Source organism: Schistocerca serialis, chromosome 3, assembly GCF_023864345.2.
Source record: "Schistocerca serialis cubense isolate TAMUIC-IGC-003099 chromosome 3, iqSchSeri2.2, whole genome shotgun sequence".
In the NCBI taxonomy this organism is placed as follows: Eukaryota; Metazoa; Arthropoda; class Insecta; order Orthoptera; family Acrididae; genus Schistocerca; species Schistocerca serialis.
In genome coordinates, this window is record NC_064640.1 from 222,292,562 (window position 1) to 222,314,204 (window position 21,643).

Genomic DNA, 21,643 nt, shown 5'->3' on the forward strand with positions numbered 1-21,643 from the left:
CAAACTAAAGAAGTTGCATTATTATCAGTTTGGAAGGAAGAAAATCAAAACCTACCTTTAACTTATTGTCAAAGGTGGAAAATTATTAAGGAAATAACTGACTTCATCAAGCCAACAGACTCAGACACAGCTATTTAGAAGCCCTCTTTTTAGGCATGTGCTACAATAATGGCTGTTGCATGTGAAGTTTAGGAGTGTTTTCATTTTTGAATGCATAAAATGTGACCTTGTCACTATCAGAGATAATCCTCTGTCATTAATAGTGACACTATTAAATCTCTGATACTTTTGAGGATTGAACAATGAATTAATCACCAAGTTGCAACATTATTTCAGGGTATAAGAATTTCCAGAATGAAAACCAAAGCTAACGACCACCAAAAGTTACTGAGAAATTGAGGAAAGTACTTATACCATGATTATACAGAACAGACATATTAAAATGAGTACATGGGCTTGCATCATGATAAGTAAAAACAATTTTCACTGGCTAGTTGTCATTAAAAATGGAAAATTTCAATGAAAAGATCAAATAAAATATGGACATATGCTGTGATAAGTATTTAAACAGTGGATACAGTTCTATAAAAATATAGTAGATGGTACATACTGTCCTCAACAGTAAACAAAATTCTTCTTTGTCTCCAGTGTTTGTTCTGTGATAGGAGGGTTCTCATGTGATGGGCAGTTGTACATACATCATATGAAAATTGTTTTACTTTAATTCTGTTGCTTGGTGCCCTTCTTGTCACCACAGTCATTCATCCTAAGACCATATATCTGCACATCTTACAAACTTTCTTTTATTTGAATCTAAATATTACAAGACTTTTTCTCCAAACTATGTGCCACTTTTTTTATATCTTTAAACTGTGTGTATCTGTTTGTGGAGTGCTTGTCAGTTCTATGAAGATGTTTTGTATCTAAAAAATAATATGGATAGATTTCAGGCCTTATTTGTTGTGTATATATGTATCGGTAATATAATAGTAGAATTTTTATCATGTTTAATGACATTTATTTGATTCCTAGCTTTAAATTAAACATTAATCTCAGTAATGTTCCTTTCTAATTGCATAGAACAAGTAAACTGTTCCTTTTGCACAAAGTACACTACGGTAGTCTTGGTATAGGATCAGTGTGCTAACTTTTGTAGAAATAGACTGATTATTTTGTCGGTGGTTTCAGATGATTAGTATATTAGGAAGGATAGGAGGGGGAGATTGAGAGGGAGAGGGTGACATCAACGAATGTTCTTTCCAAGTGGAGACTTACATACAAACACAGTACAAGGTATGTTCACATGCAGCACCATCTTTGAAACTGAAGGGGTTTAAAAGTATGGTGCAGGTACTGTCTCTCACATATGGTATGATCTCAAGACATTGGATCATGCCAATATCTCTTGCACAATGTTGTCAAAGCACCAGCAGTAGGATTCCAATGAAAAGCTGATCATAAAGTTATGGTGGCACTGTTGTTTTCTTCATACCAAAAGTCCAGAAGCAGAAAGTGTACTGGTCAAGTGAAGTCAAGAGCAAAGCTGGCTGCAGTGTTGTCTTCTTATAAGCACCAAGCCTTTTCCTATCACTGATATAATGCTGGTTGGCACAATAGCACCATTCCCATTCTGGCCCGCTCCATAGCTTCTGCCTTGTTGTCACTACCAATATCCTTTGGTGCAGCAGTATACATTGTTGAAAGTGGTCAAATCCTTCTGTTCTAATGAGAATGATACGTGGTTCCATTTTGTGAAGTACTGGCCAACACATTTTGTGGAGCCCTATCTTGGGATTAAGATAGTCATAATGTCATATAAATCACTGTGTTAGATGAAAGAAAGTTGATTATGATCATTCTATATCTGCCATTTTAGAGTTTGATATACTAGGGCTGTCAACATACATTCAATTATCGATATTTTTTTTTTGTTATGTTGGTACACATGTCCGAAACATATGTTGACAGTTTCATGTGTACAGCATACTTCATTTGTTTTTTACAGATAGAAAGGTTAGACATGCTTTAGTGTGCACTGTGATTTTTGATTATTGTAAAAAATGGAGCAAAGAATTTCCTTCAAATTTTGTGTGAAAAATGAAGAACTGTTGCATGAGCACAGCTCAGGAGCTCTTGAATGATGTCAACGATGTTCCTGATTTGCTCAAAAGGGTCATAACTGGTGACAAAACATGGGTTTATGGTTATGACATCAAATCCAAAGCCCAGTTGTCCCAATGGAAGCATCCCGGAGAGCCAAGACCGAAAAAAACGTGCCAAGTTTGATCAAATGTCAAAGTTTTGCTGACTGTTTTTTTCAATTACCATGGCATAGTGCATCACGGATTTTTGCCTCAAGATTGTACGGTTAATAAGGAGTATTATCTTGATGTTATGCACTGTTTGTGAGAAGCAATACACAAAAAACATCCAGAATTGTGGAAAAATAATTCGTGATTTTCGTATCACGACAATGCACCTGCTCATTCATTGTTGCTTGTGAGAGATTTTTTTGGCCAAAAACAGTATGACAATCATGCCTCAGCCAGCTTATTCACAGGATTTGGCCCCCAGTGACTTTTTCCTGTTCACAAAACTGAAGAGACCTTGAAAGGACAAAAATTTTCAATGATTGCGGAAATAGAAACTGAATCACTGAAAGTACTCAAGGCTGTACGGAAAAGTGCTTATGAGAAGTGCTTAGAGGATTGGAAGAAGTGTTGGCACAAGTGTATTGTATCTGAGGGGGATTACTTCGAAGGGGACAACCTGATTATTGATGAATAAATAAATATTTTTTCATAAAAATATAAAGTCACCTCACTTTTTGAACACACCTCATACCATACTGGAAGCGGCCTTCCATACGACCACATTTGTGATCACAAGTCTGTTAGGAAATATTACAACTAATAGTGCATGATTTGGATACTGTGCACCAAAACCAACATTTTGATGATTTCTGTTCGTATACTAAGGTGCATTAATACACATGTATTGTTACTCTTATTTCCTTCCCTCTAACATGTGGACTTATCTTCAGTAAGTAAAGCAATACATTTTTATCGACCAATTTCAGTTGAAAAAATGTGTAATTTGTTTTGGGACATTGTGGAATATTCCCTTTCAGCCCCTATTGTTTCATGAAGTTCCAATAGGTGGTGGCACTATACGTAGCTTTAAAACGGCTGCCTGTAATGGCAATGCATTCCAAACTGAGAGCTGTCATTTAGTTTCTTTTGGCAGAAAACCAGAACACTGCAGATATTCATCGGTGCTTGCATATTGTCTACAGACCTGGCAGTTAACAAAAGCTCAGTGAGTCACTGGGCGAGGTGTCTGTCATCATCGCAAGAGGTCGTGCAAACCTGACTGACTTTCCGTGTGCCAGCCGGCCAAAAATAGCTGTGACACTTGCAATGTTGGAATATGCAGATACTCTCATTTGAGGTGATTTGCAAATCACACTCAAACACCTGACTGCACAACTGGATATCTTTGCTGGTAGTCCTGACACATTCACCCACCATTTGGGGAACTCAAACATGTGTGGCTATTGGGTTCCCCGCCATTTAACAGAAGACCACGAAGAGCAATGAAGAACCATCTGTGTGGAATTGCCTGCATGTTACAAGGCTGATTGTGACAGTTTTTGTTGAACATTGTCACAGGTGATGAAAATTGGGTTCATCACTTCAAACCAGAAAAAGAAAAAAAGTCAATCCATAGAGTGGCATCCCACCAACTCTTCCCTGAAGAAACAGTTCAAAGCTACACCCTCAGGTGGTAAACTCATGGTGACAGCCTTCAGGGACTGTGAAGTGGTTATTCTCTCTGATGCCTTCTCTCACGTTGCAATGACCAACTCAGAAATATATTGTGCTACCCTCAGGAAATAGAAGAAATGACTTTAGCATATTCATCACCACATAAGTGCAAACAAATTTCTCCTTGTCCATGATAACACAAGACCTCACAAAAGTTTGCACACCTGACAGGAGCTCACAAAACTTCACTGGACTGTTCTTCCTCATTCACCCTGCAGCCCAGATATCACACCTTCCACTTCAATCTGTTTGGCCCAATGCACTTCACGGGAAACAGTATGTGGATGACGGGGGACGTTATTGATGCAGCAAGACTTTGGCTCCAATATTGACCAATAGAGTGCTACCGTATGGGCATACAGGCCTCGTCAGTAAGATGGTATAAGGGCATTGCATTGAATGGAGATAGGGTTTTGTAGCCAGAAGATTGGGGAGTAATGTGGTGTATTGGAATCCTGAATAAAACCAACCTGCTTTCAGAAAAAAATTTGGTGCATTACTTACTGAATTCCCCTCGTAAAAGGGCTGTAAATGAACTGTTCCAAACAGGTGTCACACATATATCAAAGTTTTTATTAAGATAAAGGGACTATTGCTGCAGTGACACAGAAAGAGTATTTCCATCAATTAGAGCTTATGTTCTATATTGAGCATTAAAGTACGGAATTTAACTTGGTTTCAATAAAAATGTTCTGGATGTGTAAAAATATAATCCATTACAGTAACCTGCAGTGATGATCAAATGGTGGAAGATTTTACTTCCTGATGCATTCATTCACCCATAGGATTATTCAAACTGAGTCCTACTGTAGAAGCCTAATCCCTCTAAAGCTACTAATTGTGATATACAGGGTGTTTCAAAAGTGACCGGTATATTTGAAATGGCAATAAAAACTAAACGAGCAGCGATAGAAATACACCATTTGTTGCAATGTGCTTGGGACAACAGTACATTTTCAGGCAGACAAACTTTCGAAATTACAGTAGTTACAATTTTCAACAACAGATGGCGCTGCAAGTGTAGTGAAAGATATAGAAGACAACGCAGTCTGTGGGTGCGCCATTCTGTACGTCGTCTTTCTGCTGTAAGCGTGTGCTGTTCACAACGTGCAAGTGTGCTGTAGACAACATGGTTTATTCCTTAGAACAGAGGATTTTTCTGGTGTTGGAATTCCACCGCCTAGAACACAGTGTTGTTGCAACAAGACGAAGTTTTCAACGGAGGTTTAATGTAACCGAAGGATCGAAAAGCGATACAATAAAGGATCTGTTTGAAAAATTTCAACGGACTGGGAACGTGACGGATGAACGTGCTGGAAAGGTAGGGCGACCGCATACGGCAACCACAGAGGGCAACGCGCAGCTAGTGCAGCAGGTGATCCAACAGCGGCCTCGGGTTTCCGTTCGCCGTGTTGCAGCTGCGGTCCAAATGACGCCAACGTCCACGTATCGTCTCATGTGCCAGAGTTTACACCTCTATCCATACAAAATTCAAACGCAGCAACCCCTCAGCACCGCTACCATTGCTGCACGAGAGACATTCGCTAACGATATAGTGCACAGGATTGATGGGCGATATGCATGTGGGCAGCATTTGGTTTACTGACGAAGCTTATTTTTACCTGGATGGCTTCGTCAATAAATGGAACTGGCGCATATGGGGAACCGAAAAGCCCCACGTTGCAGTCCCATCGTCCCTGCATCCTCAAAAAGTACTGGTCTGGGCCGCCATTTCTTCCAAAGCAATCATTGGCCCATTTTTCAGATCCGAAACGATTACTGCATCACGCTATCTGGACATTCTTCGTGAATTTGTGGCGGTACAAACTGCCTTAGACGACACTGCGAACACCTCGTGGTTTATGCAAGATGGTGCCCGGCCACATCGCACGGCCGACGTCTTTAATTTCCTGAATGAATATTTCAATGATCGTGTGATTGCTTTGGGCTATCCGAAACATACAGGAGGCGGCGTGGATTGGCCTCCCTATTCGCCAGACATGAACTCCTGTGACTTCTTTCTGTGGGGACACTTGAAAGACCAGGGGTACCGCCAGAATCCAGAAACAATTGAACAGCTGAAGCAGTACATCTCATCTGCATGTGAAGCCATTCCGCAGACACGTTGTCAAAGGTTTCGGGTAATTTCATTCAGAGACTACGCCATATTATTGCTATGCATGGTGGATATGTGGAAAATATCGTACTATAAAGTTTCCCAGACCGCAGCGCCATCTGTTGTTGAAAATTGTAACTACTGTAATTTCGAAAGTTTGTCTGCCTGAAAATGTACTGTTGTCCCAAGCATATTGCAATAAACGGTGTATTTCTATCGCTGCCCGTTTAGTTTTTATTGCCGTTTCAAATATACCGGTCATTTTTGAAACACCCTGTATGAGCAGCACTAATACTTCCAAATGTAATAGTTCTCTGTAGGCAGTCCATAATTGTTTTCCTTGATGCTGTAAGCTTCAGAATGTTCTAGAGCATCCAGCCAAAGTCTTACTTTCTAGGCAAAATATTTTTGTATTGGTATAAGTGCATGTAATTTGTGTGTGTGTGTGTGTGTGTGTGTGTGTGTGTGTGTGTGTGTGTGTGTGTGTGTGTGTGTGTGTGTTTTAGAAGAGAGAGACAGTGTGTGTTTTCCAGTGGTAATCCTGCCCTCTGTTCAGAACATGATAAAGCTTGTACATGTCAGGTGATAATTCACAATATGAGCCATAACTTTCACATCATGATCCAAACAATTGACCAAAAGGGCATTTTATGGCAGCAACATTCAAACAATGGGAAGACACTCTGTTTTTCACTAATTGTTTTTCCAATATGTCAAACAGCATAAGAAAATGATGGAAAGGTGAATTACAGCAAAATTACTATTTAAGGGACACAAAGTTTGTGATAACATCCAGTGACACATCCCCATACTAGAACAGATGACACATAGAACCAAAATACAAACAACTATACCATATAACTCAACTGAAATTTTAAAAGCAATATTCGTGTTTAATTCTTCCAAATTTTGTACTGATGATTTTCATGGAACAATAGGTTGATTATCCATTTATCATTCTTCAGTGTCCAAGAGAAACTGCAGAAGGCATTTGAAGAGTTAATTGTAAGGTAGTGGTTGCAGACTCTGCAAAACACCAATAAGAGAAAAAATTTACCAGATTTTTTGTCCCCAACAGCTTGCCACATAGTTATTACCAAACAGAGACCTCCTTCCAAACAGTTATGTTTCTTTATGCTGCAAGAATATCTTTAAACTTACAAGAAAATCGATATTGGGAGAACTCGAGAGGACTCACCACTATGATTTCACTGTGGTTAATCAAGATACAATAGTGCTGTACTGCAGAGACAAATTAAAAATTTTTGGCAACTGAGATAACATGGAAAAATAAATGGCACAACATTCACTGGACATGAATCAGCCAGACAAGAAAATATTCCAACAACTAAAATATTGGGAACCTACATGGAAGCTGCTATGGAACTGGCAACCCATAAGAGAAAACTTAAGCCAAGAAATCCTCCTTTAGAGTCAGAGAAGTAAGATCATCAGTAATAGGAAACTACATTCTTTACTAGCTACCTATTGGTGTCAGAGTCAACTGATGCAAGATATAAATTTCCAGCTTTGCACAATATAATCATGTGAACTATTTTACATGTATGCCATTCATAAATGTATATCAGATGTGATTATCATAGGATACTGAGTAATAAAAACCTACAGATAACAGTCTACTTGCAGTTGGAAGACAAATCTGTAATAGGTTGCCAAATAATACAAAATGGCTCTGTGGAAATCTGTTTGAGGACAAGCTGAAATAGTTGTTAATTAAAGGATACTCGATCAAAGATTTCTGAAGTCGATTACTGATGGTACTGTTTTTGTATGTTGCAGTATATTAGTGGTGGTAAACGTTTTTGTAAAAGTATCTAATGTGCAAATTGTTATAAATATTTATTCCATGTATGGCCTGATATCACTGTGTCATTGTTATAAATGTACAAAAAATGAGGATGTCAGAAACTGTAATATTGTTGTGGACAAATGGAGATTATTATTTCTTTCTTGTCTCAGACGTTATGTCTGGTTAAAAATGGAAGGTGATGCGGACCTTGATCAAGCGTGACTTCCTTTTAACTGTACGGTATATGTTACATTGCATTTAGGAACTTTCGGGTAATTGAACAAGTGTCAATAATTACAGATTTCTGTAGTTGTATATATAAGTTTGGATGTAGCTGTATTGCATTGATGTACTGGTGGATATTGTGTGGTATGACTCCTGTAGTTGATAGTATAATTGATATAATGTCAACTTTATCCTGATGCCACATGTCCTTGACTTCCTTAGCCAGTTGGCTGTATTTTTCAATTTTTTCTCCTGTTTTCTTTTGTATATTTGTTGTATTGGCTATGGATATTTCGATTAGTTGTGTTAATTTCTTCTTTTTATTGGTGAGTATGATGTCAGGTTTGTTATGTGGTGTTGTTTTATCTGTTATAATGGTTCTGTTCCAGTATAATTTGTATTCATCGTTCTCCAGTACATTTTGTGGTGGATACTTGTATGTGGGAACATGTTGTTTTATAAGTTTATGTTGTAAGGCAAGCTGTTGATGTATTATTTTTGCTACATTGTCATGTCTTCTGGGGTATTCTGTATTTGCTAGTATTGTACATCCGCTTGTGATGTGATCTACTGTTTCTATTTGTTGTTTGCAAAGTCTGCATTTATCTGTTGTGGTATTGGGATCTTTAATAATATGCTTGCTGTAATATTTGGTGTTTATTGTTTGATCCTGTATTGCAATCATGAATCCTTCCGTCTCACTGTATATATTGCCTTTTCTTAGCCATGTGTTGGATGCGTCTTGATCGATGTGTGGCTGTGTTAGATGATATGGGTTCCTGCCATGTAGTGTTTTCTTTTTCCAATTTACTTTCTTCGTATCTGTTGATGTTATGTGATCTAAAGGGTTGTAGAAGTGGTTATGAAATTGCAGTGGTGTAGCCGATGTATTTATATGAGTGATGGCTTTGTGTATTTTGCTAGTTTCTGCTCGTTCTATAAAGAATTTTCTTAAATTGTCTACCTGTCCATAATGTAGGTTTTTTATGTCGATAAATCCCCTTCCTCCTTCCTTTCTGCTTAATGTGAATCTTTCAGTTGCTGAATGTATGTGATGTATTCTATATTTGTGGCATTGTGATCGTGTAAGTGTATTGAGTGCTTCTAGGTCTGTGTTACTCCTTTTCACTACTCCAAATGAGTAGGTCAATATTGGTATAGCATAAGTATTTATAGCTTTTGTCTTGTTTCTTGCTGTCAATTCTGTTTTCAGCATTTTTGTTAGTCTTTGTCTATATTTTTCTTTTAGTTCTTCTTTAATATTTGTATTATCTATTCCTATTTTTTGTCTGTATCCTAGATATTTATAGGCATCGGTTTTTTCCATCGCTTCTATGCAGTCGCTGTGGTTATCCAATATGTAATCTTCTTGTTTAGTGTGTTTATTATTATTATTATTATTATTATTATTACTAAATAGATTTACAAATTTTAAAGGAACTATTATGTTTTATTGACAGGTATCTCAGGCAAGGCAAGAAACAGTTAATGCAAACACTTTGGCACAAGAAGCTTATGACAAAGCATTAGAGGCACGTAATCGTTCTGATGATGTTACAACCAGAACGCAAAATTTCATAGATGAGCTCCAGAAATTTTTTGATGAGGAAGGTGCATCACCATCAGATATCAGAACGCTGGCAAAAGAGGTATTAGACATAAAATTAATTTTTTTTCTGAAAATAGCTCCTACAATACCAAACCTTTCTTTTCATTTCATATAAATGTTGGATACTCTCAATCCAGTTCAGGTGAGAATTATTTGCTTGAAAAATAGAGAATTTTATAATGTGTGGATATGTATAAAGACTAAAATTAAATGTGAAAGTAACTGATATGAAAAAAATTGAGAAAGAATTTATAGAAAAATGTCTGTATAATTGAAACACCAGGAAATCGATGCAAAACATAAATTTTACACAGTTCTGTAATTTGTTGGCTGGAGCTGACGAACATTTTTTCCATGATTATGCACACCTGATACATAAAATTTGGTGATTAAAAGATACAGTAATGACTCAAACGTGTATCTCCTCATATCTATGATTATTAAATTGGGATATCAAGTTTTCTACTTTTATTATGTAATGCCTGAAATATTAATAAGTTATGTACATGTGTGATTAAATGGTAAATGTAAAAAAAAGCTGTACTATTTATTAACTCCATTTATGAAGTTGTACTGTGATAGAGAAATTTACTTAATGTTGCAGGTTCTGTCGAAAAATATAGAACTTGAACCAGAAAGTATAACCTATCTTGCACAAAATATAAACAATACAATTGCATCTCTCACAGACATAGAGGTCATCCTGATGGAAACGAATGACAGTCTCACTAAAGCCAAGTCATTAGAGGAGCAGGCAGATGCTGCAAAGTAAGTATTACTGTTTCCAGAATGCATTTTTTTGCTTTGCAGTGGAGTGTGTGCTGATGTGAAACTTCCTGGCAGATTAAAACTGTGTGACAGACTACGACTGGAACTCAGAACCATTACTTTTCACAGGCAAGTGCTCTACCAACTGAGCAACCAGAGCACAACTCATGACACAGTTTTAATCTGCCTGGAAGTTTCAAGTATTATTGTTGGTCTAACATAATCAATTGCCAACTTGCTTTTTAGTAAAGGAAAGTTATCTATGGGTGCATGTGTACTGCAAAGTACAGCTTGTCAACAGGGCGAGGATTCAATGGACAGTCCCATCCCCCTCCCTGTTTTGCTAACAAGCTGCCCTTCACAGTAATTAAATGCACAGGCCAGAGGATGATCTGTATCACAGATCAAAACTGGCTATCTACTTAAAACACACAAAGTGACCCAGACAGTATCATAATAATTACAAGTGGTCACGGTTCCCTGAGACACCATGTCTTTATTTATGAAAAGGATATATTACTTTCATCATGACAAAGGTGATATTACTTTCCCCCGAGAGGGTGATTTGATGTGCACGATAAAACATTTGGAAGTGTTATGTACGTTGAAAGTATTTGAATTAATCCCAGTTGATATTTACATTTTAATGATATTATTACTACTTGCATTCAAATTTATAATATTACATTTTGCCATTACTATCAAACTGACTCAATAATATACTGATTCCTTTCTCTTCAGGGCAGGAGCAGAGGGAATTTTGGAAACAGCTAAGCTAGTTGTAGATGCACTTGAAGAAGCACAAGATGCCCAAGACAAAGCTGAAGATGCTATAAGAAAGGCCAATAACGACATATCAGTAGCAGAAAGGGACCTTACTCAAGTGAGTAGAAATACAATATTTGCTTTTGAAAGACTGTTTCATGTGCTGGTTTTATAGTATAATTATGAGATAATTAACAATTTATAATGAAAACAGCTTGCTAGAAAAATTAGTTGGCATGTTGCAGTTAATACAGGCAAAGCAGGTTTTGCAGAAAGTTATTATTTCATAAAATATTTATGATATAAATATTGATTCACAATTTCCTATAATATATGAAGCTATATGCTCTCACAGTCATTTTATTAATATATAATACAGGTATATGTGAGCAAGGACAACTTGTACAAGTGCAAGTGAGGGTACCAGTAGGTTGTAGGGCTGTGCACAGATAGTTAACTTCCTCTTTCCCTCCTTTATCTTCAAGCGAGATCAGTAACAAATCACAGGAAGAATTTAGATGACTTAAGGAGAGATATAGTGCATGAAGGATAGTCAGAAGCATATCAAGACTGAAAATGCAATTTAGGTATAGGCTGAGAGAAGTGTGGAGTTAATGCTGGTGGGAGAATGAATAGAAACAGAAGGAAACGCAGGAAACAGATAGACTGCAGGGAATAGGAAGGACTGAGGCTAAGAAGGTTGCAGGACCAAAGAACACATCAGTGGAACAGTTCCTTTCTGTGCAGTTCAGCAAAATTAATGTTGGAGGGAAGGATTCAAACAGCACAAATTGTGCAATATTCTCCATAACTCTATGCATAAAACGTTACTAAAGAAAACATTAGGGAAATGATACTTGGGGGTGGTACTAGATACAGAATGAGAAGAACAGTACAGAGGAAGACACTGGGACTAGAATGGAGTGGGAACAGACTAGGGGTGGGGGGGATGAAGCAGGTTTGGGTTAGGAGGGTGGAATTGGATGGAAATAGGAGTGGAGTTAGAGGCAGGTGGAGGGCAGGAGGATTGTTGGGACAAAGAATTTACTGGAGAGACAACTCACTCATCCACAATTCAGAACAGCTGACATCAGGGGGAAATAATCTAGATGGCATGTACTGTTAAGCAGCTAATTAAAATCAACCACTTCCTGATGAGCAACTGGGTAGTTCCTTTGGTTCTTGGCTACAGCGTGGCAGTGGCCATTCTACTGGCTGCCAATACTCACAAAATGCTTTGCAGTAACTGTAGCGAAATTGATAGATGAGAGGACTGCTGTCACAAGTGGCTTTGACTGTGACGGGACAGGAATGGAAGGTTGTGGACAGATGTATGGAACAGTATTTGACCTTGATCCTCCAATTTGATATGACTAATTGGTGAAGGACTGGGAACAGGAGTGGTTTAGGGACAGACAAGAATATTACTTAGGTTGAATTGTGGAATACTACTTTAGGAGAAGTTGAAAGGATAGAGAAAATGATATATCTCACTTCAGGGCACAAAGAGAGGGACCAAAGAAAAAGTGGTTCAGTTCTAGTTCTTGGTGTTACATGTGGTAGTACTTGTTGCTACACATATAGCATGCACAGCTGGCAAGGCTGAGGGAGTTCTATGTATGTACGGGGTAGTAGCTGTTGACAAGTGATGATGTTGGTGCTCAATGAGTTTAACATGAACAGTGTTTCTTATGGAACTGATAAACATAGTTGCAGAACTGTGGAATATGCCCCTGTGGCATCAGTTGAAATCTTGCAACAGCAAATAAGAAAAATTTGGATTGAGGAAGCCCTACCCGAAGAATGGAAAACAGCCCCAATCCATCCATTGCACAAAAAGGCAGTGTGGAAAACACCAACTATGACAGAACAGTATCCATACTACTGGTAACCTACAAAATTCACTCACTTGCCATCCAGGAATGTTTAGAAACCAACACAAAGATACATCACTATGAAACAATTCTGAAGCCAATAGATATTATGTAGCCAAGCCCTATCCCTAAATGGAAATAAAGGTCTCCTTGAAGAACTGGAGAAAAAGAGCATAGAATCATTAGGGTAATAATGGGATCGAATTATAAGAATGTCATCCACCAAGAAAGATCCCACAGTGAAGCCTAGGGCAAAACAAACAAAAATTAAGGATTAGGTCAACAAAAGACATGTGAAATTTAATGGTCACCTCAAACAAATGGATGGAAACAGGCAGATCAATGAGATCTTCTGCTTTTTTTTTTATTCAAACCCCAAAACTGCAATGTCTTGGTTTAGAAATACCAAAGATGACCAGCTCCTATAAATCAAACCTGAAGAAGACATGATGAGCATTAGATAGAGGAAGGTAAGCAACCCCACATTCACAAAGAATGAAGGAAATCTGGGCTTGAAAGAATGGAAAGTTCACTGCCAAGTGGAACAATAATAATGTAATATACAAGGTGTTTTCCACTGTCCTATTTATGATAATAATTATAATTATAATAATAATTATTATCATAAAGCTATGATAATAATAATAATTATAATAATAATAATTATTATTATTATCCTAAATGGGACAGTGGAAAACACCTTATAAGCCGGCTCATTGAATCAAGAAGGACGAGGTGAAATGAACAGAAAAGGAAGGACTCAAAGCTAAGATGTTGTAAATGAATCTGAAGCAGATGCATGATTTAGAATTCTAAATGGCTAGTAAGGATTCCTTTAGATAGTCCATCCATGATCATCAATGATAATATGAGCTTTATTGTTACATATTCAGGTCAGGAACTGAATACTATAGTGAATCATGCACTTAAAGTGAAATGATCGCATAGGAGACTTGCTGGAACAATAATAAGTAAACGTAACTCACAGATGGAAGCAGTTGCTTACAAAACCCAGATTTGACTGATAACTGAATATTGCCTTGCCAGATGGGATTAATAGAGGAGGTAGAGAAGATCTGACAAAGAGCAATGCATTTTGCCACAAATTCATTTAGTGTGACAGTGTATGGTATATGTAGCAGCTGTAAATATGTTTGTTTATCTAGTAAAATCTATCACACATGGAAATAAATATTGTAAATACACTGATAAGCCAAAATATTATGGCCACCACCCACCACCACATTGGGTGCCCCTCGTGGCATTGCGGGCACATGATGTGGTAACAAAAGTATGTAAACAGAGCAGACATGGATGGGGGATCACCCTAGTGAAGATATGGGCTGCAAATGGGGAAATCCATTGAGACAAATGACTTTGACAAAGGGCAGATTATTCTTACGCAGAGCCTGTGAATGAGTATCTTTAAAATGGTGGAGCTGGTTGAATGTTCATGTGTTACTGTCATAAGCATCTTCTGAAAGAGGTAGAAGGACAGTGAAACTACCACTAGGCACTAAATAGTTGGACGTCCACGACTTTTTACAGAATTCACAGTATGTGGGGTTCGGAGGCTTGTCAGCTCTGTAAAGTAGGACAGATGGTGATCTGTGGCATCCCTGCTGAAAGAGCACAATATGGGTGCACCCACAAATGTTTTGGAGCACACGGTTCCTCATACATTGTTGAACACGGAGCTCCACAGCAGATCACCCCTACACGTTCACATGTTGACGCAACAACATCATCAATTACGATTGCAGTGGGCTTGGAACCATCAGGATTCAACCATTGATCAATGGAAACATGCAGCTCTTTGAGAGAATCACATTTTTGCTGCACTAGGTTGATGGTCATCTCTCCACAAATGGCATCTTCAAGGTGAACGGTGGATTGAAACGTGCAATGTGCCAACAACACAGGCTGGTGGGAGTAGTATTATGCTATGGGAGAGTGTCTCCTGTGCTTGCATAGAACCTGTGGTAGGAATCGAAGACACACTGACAGCTGCGAACCACATGCATCCCTTCATGCTTGTTGTCTTCCCTGATGGTGATGTTGTCCTCAAGCAGTATAATTGTCCATGTCTTGGAGCCAGAACTATGCTACAGTGATTTGAGAAGCATCATAGTGAACTCATGTTGACATCTAGGTGACCAAATATGCCTGCCGTAAATCCTATGGAACCCATCTGGGTCACTGTCGGGACCCATCATTGCGTACACAAATCACCAGCCCATTATTTACGTGAATTACAAGACATGCGCATTGACATCTATTGAGACATACCTACACAAACCTACCAACAAACTGAAGGATCTGTGATATGCAGAATCAGCGACGTAGTTCATTCCAAAGATGGACAAACAAGCTATTAAGCAGTTGGTCATAATGGTGTGGCTCATCAGTGTAAATGGTTCTGTCTATCCTAATATCTGTTTAGAGACCAAAATTAAAAATAAAGGATAAGGACTGTCAAGCACAACATAAATTTTAAATGTTAGTGAAATGGTGAATGTTGGAACAAAGCATTATTAGGGCAGGGCTACCATGTAGCTCTTACTACAGTTAAAGGTAAAATGAGGATAAACATCCATTCAGTGAAAGTAAGACAGAGAAATGATATTTATGTTGCAAATGTATCCTTAATTGCTATTCAAAGAAGTGTACAGCACTCTGCAACGTATGTTTCCAATAGACATTTACAAGGGTTGAAGACTGGTAGTGAAGGGTTTCCTCTTGTCGGACAACTATTACTGCATGCAGGAATACTTCGGATCCACATAATTACTTTATGGGGATGTAATTCAAATTACTGTAATAAGCAATGCAGTTCATGTATGAGTACATTACATCATTCCAGCCAACTAGCCAAGTGCTGGAATGCTCCATACCAACAGTTAATGGCCAATGTTTTCCACTTTCCTTGCTCATTATTAAAACTTATTTTATAACAACTGTTTTTTGTTTCTTTTAGATTGCAAGTGGAACAGAAGATGCCCAACAAAAGGCAAATGAAACAGTTGTAGAAGTAAATTTTCTGCAAGCAAGACTGAAACCTCTGCAAACACAGTTCTTACAAAATGCCCATGATGCAGAGGAAGTGGCACAGGAGGCAGAGAAGCTGGAAGCAGAGGTCCAGAGGGCTCAGAGCAATACAAGTCAGCTGCAAGACCAGTATGACAGGGCTGCAGCTGAGCTGGCCAAGAGGGCCAGTCGGTCAAATGAAGCCCATGAGCGTGCACAAAGTCTCCTAAAAAAATCCAGCACTCTACTGTCAGATTCACTGCGAAAATCAAAGGAACTTGATGGTATGTTTAATAAATTTCTGTGCTTGCACAGACTGCTTTAATGTATAAATTAACAGTCCATTTTGTTCTCTTGTTGTTTTTAATTATGGAAGTTCTTGTGAAAAATTTTATGAAGTGTTGGAACATCCAGCTTTTCGAAAAACTTATTTTCATTTCTCTCCAAAGTAGCACCATTCAGATAGCAGCAAAAGTGAATCCTTTTAAATTCTTTAATGACATTTCTGTAGTACATTTCCTTAAAAGATTGCCTAGGAACACTTTTTGTGCATAAACACTACAGGAAGTACAAAAAATGCACATAGAATATCATTTCACTTTTAGGTGAGTAAGATATCACATGGAGCCAGATTTGGACTATGCTCTGGCTGCAGAAGTGTTGCATTAAGAACTCTCTAACAAAAACTTCACTTTGAACCATCATGCAAAGAGGTGTCTTTTGTAGAAATAATTCTATAAAGGCCCACCTTTGACTGCTTCACTTTTGCTTTTTCAAAATGTATCAAAGTATATGAGTCTGTAGTTAATGACCTCCTTTCTTAAGGTCTGGTAGTGGTGACATATTCACTTGCACTAAAAAGGCACACATTAATATTTTGTCTAAATTCCTTGTTCTCTGTACTTTTCTTGAAACAGTATTATTTAAATGCTTCCATGCATCTCACTCATGCATCAATTCTGTGTCAAAATGGTGTACACACACACATTTCACCACCAACTAAAATGTTCAACATTAATTTTGACATGGAATAAGACCTATTGGGCATCTGCTGACAGAACTTCAAATGCTGAGCTCTCTGTTTGCAGTTTAGATTAAGTGTATCCACCAACTACAAACCTTACTGACATTTAGAATCTAAGGTAAATTCTAAGAGATGGCTGCCATTTCAGTCCAAAAGTTACACTGAATGTGCTGGTGTCTGCAAAAAGGAAGGAAGATTAGGACCAGTATGTACAGTAGTCTCCTCTTCAGTCATTCTCCAAACACAAAATTGTTTGCTTTGGTAGCATCAGTTGCTGGGCATGGAGTTTGAATTTCATCTTCAAGAGGGTTTATTTTGTACCCAAAATATTGTAATAAACACATGGCCAATAGAAGGAGAGCAACACTAAGCTTGAAATGAATTACCCAGGTCATTAACTGATATTCAAAATTACAATTAAATTATAAAAAGTGATGACACTAAAATACTTCCTTGTCAACTTCTACAGCAACTAAATATCTCACAAAGAATGACAGTGAGGGTCTTTCAGTATTTTTAACCTACTGACTGTAGAAGAATTCCACAACAATCAAAGCATGTGTTATCAGAGGTACTGTTGAGCTTTGTAGTGATTTACACCCAGCATGCCTACGACATACTTGCCTGCATTGAAAGATTAGGTATTCATGTTTGTGCATTTCTTAGATGTCATTAACTTCAGTTTTAGTTCAATTCCAGCACTCATAACATAATCTCATAAAACTTGATCATTAGCTTTAAAGCCAGTATATGGTGTTTTAATGTACAGTAAAACACTTAGTTTCATGGCAACATTGTTGGCACATCATATCGAAATTTTTAGTTCGCTGCAAAGTCAACAGACAGTGTTCCAAACAAATCTTGTTGTAAAGAATAAGGTGCCTTTTATGCACTGGCTTTTGGTACAAACAGTTAATCTTATTTAAATAAACTGTTTAGGGCTTGTGTTTTGGAAATGTACAAATACTTCCTATTTCTACAAAAAAAAAAAAAAAAAAAAAAAAAAAAACTGTAAAGCACTCAGAAGGAGTGGAGGAAGCAAAATCAAATTTCGTGGGTTGAGAGGGTATGTGATGTTATGTCAGCGTTCCGGAGAACTGATCAGTATGACATTGCACTGACTCTGGCCTCAATGCATGCACTAATTTGATTGGGAAGGGTGCCTTAGAGCCATTGTATCCTCTCCTGTTGCAAGCTAGGCCACATTTGTTGTAACTGATCCTTGATATGCAGGAAACTGAATTGAGATGAAGTAGACATCTGGACTGGTCCCACACATATTCAGTAGGGGACATATCTAGGGATATTATAGGTCATGAGAGTACCTCAACATCACACAGATAGTTCGTAAAGACATAAACCATGTGTAGTTGAGCATTTTGCTGTTGAAAAATGGCACCATGTATTATCACATGAGAAGTAATGCATGAGGATGCCGGTTGTCTGCGACACACTGTTGTGCCATTAGAGTTCCCTGAATACCAGCTGTGATGTGAAGTCATACCCCATGGCTCCACACACCATGCTCCCAGGAGTATCATTACTGTGCCTCTCCAATACATTGGAAGGATGGGACCACTTCTCAGGTTACCGCCATACTCACGTCATCCAAGGTAGTGAAGAACAATTCATCACTAAACACAATGTAACACCAATCATCAGCAACCCATGCTCCTTGGTCTCAGCACCACTCCAAATACAGCTGTTTGTGTTGTGGTGTTAATGGCTGCCTATGGATGGGATAGTAATTCCCTAGTCTAGCAGCTGTTAATCTCTGACCAGAGGTATGAGATGACACAGAATGTTGCAGGGAGTCCATTATTTGTTCTCAGATGGTAGTTGCAGATGTGAAGGGGTTCCAATGTGTTTGATGCACACTATGGTGTTACTGACTTGTGGAGGTTAGACATGGTCAACCAGAATCTTGAAAATGAGTATGCCTGCCATTGTGTTCCCACACAATCCAACAAGGGCTCACTGTCACACCTGAAAGCCCCACAAATCGGGATATTGTACAGTTTGACCATCCGGCCAAACAGGTACCCACAATGAGGTCCCTTTCAAACTCTGTCAAGTGCTGATAACTCTGTCTCACATGAATACATGGCAGCTTTGTGTCCTTCACAGTGTTCACTCAGTATCTGATACTGTTTGTGGTCCTTATGTACCCTACTGGGCCTGGTAACAACACTAAACACAAACAAGAGTAATGCATTCTGGTGACCCTTCTATGTGTCAAATAGTTTCAAATCTACTTACCCGCCAAAGGTGTGTACATGTACTTAGTTACGCTGACATCCAACCATGTCTTCTGTGTGCTTCACTATTTTGTCAGGCAGCATATATACATTAAAACACATCACATATGTATGTAAATAGTATAAATAAATGCAGAATGCTCCCAACACCTGGTGTAAACCTATAAATGAGAAAGAGTCTGATAAATATTGCATGTGTTGTAAATGTCCATCATGCAAGGCACAACAAGCAGTGAGTCAATGCAGGACTCATGGCACAGCTGTCATGGCTGGCAAGAAGCGCTTTGAAGCTTAACGTCATAAGGTGTTGAACCTTGTAAGAGCAGATAAAATATTATGCTCTAATTGTGTCTCTTTCTTGAATATATGACAATAGACCAGAACCATATTATTCTAGAATCCTTTGTTACTTGGGCTGTGTAGCTCTTATTTACTTACATTAATTTGTGTATTTAAAATGAAGTTATTTGTTAGCTGACTTATCACTGTGACATTTTTGTTTCAGATATGAAGAAGGAATATGATGGGCATGATAAAATTCTGAGGGACCTGAATATAGAAATAGATCATCTTATAGACAGGATGAATAAATATCAAGGTGTCATCAATGAAAGATCTGAATACTATCGCAGTTGTCTGTCGTAAGGCAGTGCATAGGAGTATTCTGCTTAAAACCATTTAGTGGACAATTTAAGTTGACAGAAGTGAATCTGTGTGAGATGTTGGCATTCCATAGAAAAGTGCATTTATTACCTCCATCTGGGTGTGTCCTGGAAGTTCTTATTAATTTAAAAATGTATCAGGAAAGAGAAGTAGCGTACAGAATATCTGTAACTGTTTTCTCTGAAATGTGAGTGATAGTTGGGAATTGTTTTCATGTGTGACTGAAGTGGAAGGGCAGATCTGTTAGTGAAAGATTCCATGAAAGGATTAAATGAACGAAGGGTGTGCATAGAAAACATTAAAAATGTTCATGTGATGAACTAGTCTGCAATACCAGACAAGGCTGTACAATACAGAACACAAAATAATGCATTACGTCACCAATAAGACTGAATTCGTGGTTCAGGCACATAGCAACAATGGACCTTGGATTAGTGGGCCCTGTTAACCAAACAGTAAAACAAACTGCTTTGGGACATTTTGTAATTTATAACTTACATATTATGTGAAACCTATCAGATGACACCTTGTCTGCAGTTATACCACTCACACAGTGGGAAACTTGGGTGCAGCAGAACTTTTTGTAACTGCCATTTAGTATTAACTCTGGAATTCTATTCATTTGTTCATAATTACTTTTACTATTCATTTTTATCATTGTAAGTAAATAATAAACTTTTAAGTTTAACAATGCAGCTGTAGTTAATAAATCTGCAAGCAGGTGTAAATGAAGTTCCTCATATTGCATTGCAATGGTAAATAATCATTAATGTCATGTATTAAAGTGTTTTATCCACAGATTTAGATATTTGTAAAGATACTTTTAAATAAAATCAGTTTGTTCAAATTCCTTGAGTATGCCATAAATTTTAACATGCTAGTCATGTACTATTTCATTTTGAAAACTGAAAATCTGGAGCAGTTACTGTTTCCATTTTTACCAGTCTAGTGTTACCCATCCATTGAGTGATATACAAACCATGACTTCCCAGTCATGTTAGAAGCGGCTGTTTCAAGTTGCACAAAAATAGCTTATGTTATGATTTAGTGTTTTTCTTCCAAACTTCACCAGAAAACTGTTGGTACTAGGAAACAATGTGCATCTTTTAACAGGTTCACTACATGAAAACAGATATATCATACATAATTTAATTTCAATTTCTGTTAAGCTGCAATGCACACTTAGATTATATATGGAAATATATGGAAGGCAAGTGTTGATTTAAGTCGACAAAAATATTGTGTCTATCCAGGTCGAATCTGAGTCTGACTGTGAGTAGCCGATCTAAATGAACTCAAGTTAACCATTGTATGTTTTTACCAGCTGCTCAGTTCCACTGTAACAGTTGTACAGTCCTTCAAAGAAAGTCTATGCTCAGTAGCATGTAAGTGCCCCAACAATGCAAAATCAACTGGAGGTGACTTTAACCTGCCAAGTATGAACTGAGATGTCTGTGGATTCAGTGCAGGTGATATGGACAGACTGTCATATGAAGTAGCTCTGAACACATTTCCCGAAAACAATCTTGAGCAGCTAATTTGGTAACCCACTCACAGTTGAATATTTTATACTTTGTAGCTGTAAACAAGCCTATCCATATTGACATTGTCAATTTAGAGATTAGAGATCATGATATCATCATAGCAACAATGGTCACTAAAATTAATAAACTCATC

General features: G+C 37.8%; 1 protein-coding gene across 2 annotated transcripts in view; it reads left to right on the forward strand.

Annotated features, from left to right (window-relative positions):
- LOC126469957 (laminin subunit beta-1) overlaps positions 1–20,813 on the forward strand; it is a 358,919-nt gene extending 338,106 nt beyond the window's left edge. For both annotated transcript variants that reach the window (XM_050097369.1, XM_050097370.1), the window contains 5 exons: positions 9,439–9,627; positions 10,192–10,355; positions 11,097–11,238; positions 15,972–16,305; positions 19,809–20,813. In XM_050097369.1, coding sequence (XP_049953326.1) covers positions 9,439–9,627; positions 10,192–10,355; positions 11,097–11,238; positions 15,972–16,305; positions 19,809–19,948 — 969 coding nt within the window. In that variant the 3' untranslated portion in view covers positions 19,949–20,813. The remainder of the gene's footprint in view (positions 1–9,438; positions 9,628–10,191; positions 10,356–11,096; positions 11,239–15,971; positions 16,306–19,808) is intronic.
- Positions 20,814–21,643: the final 830 nt, after the last annotated feature.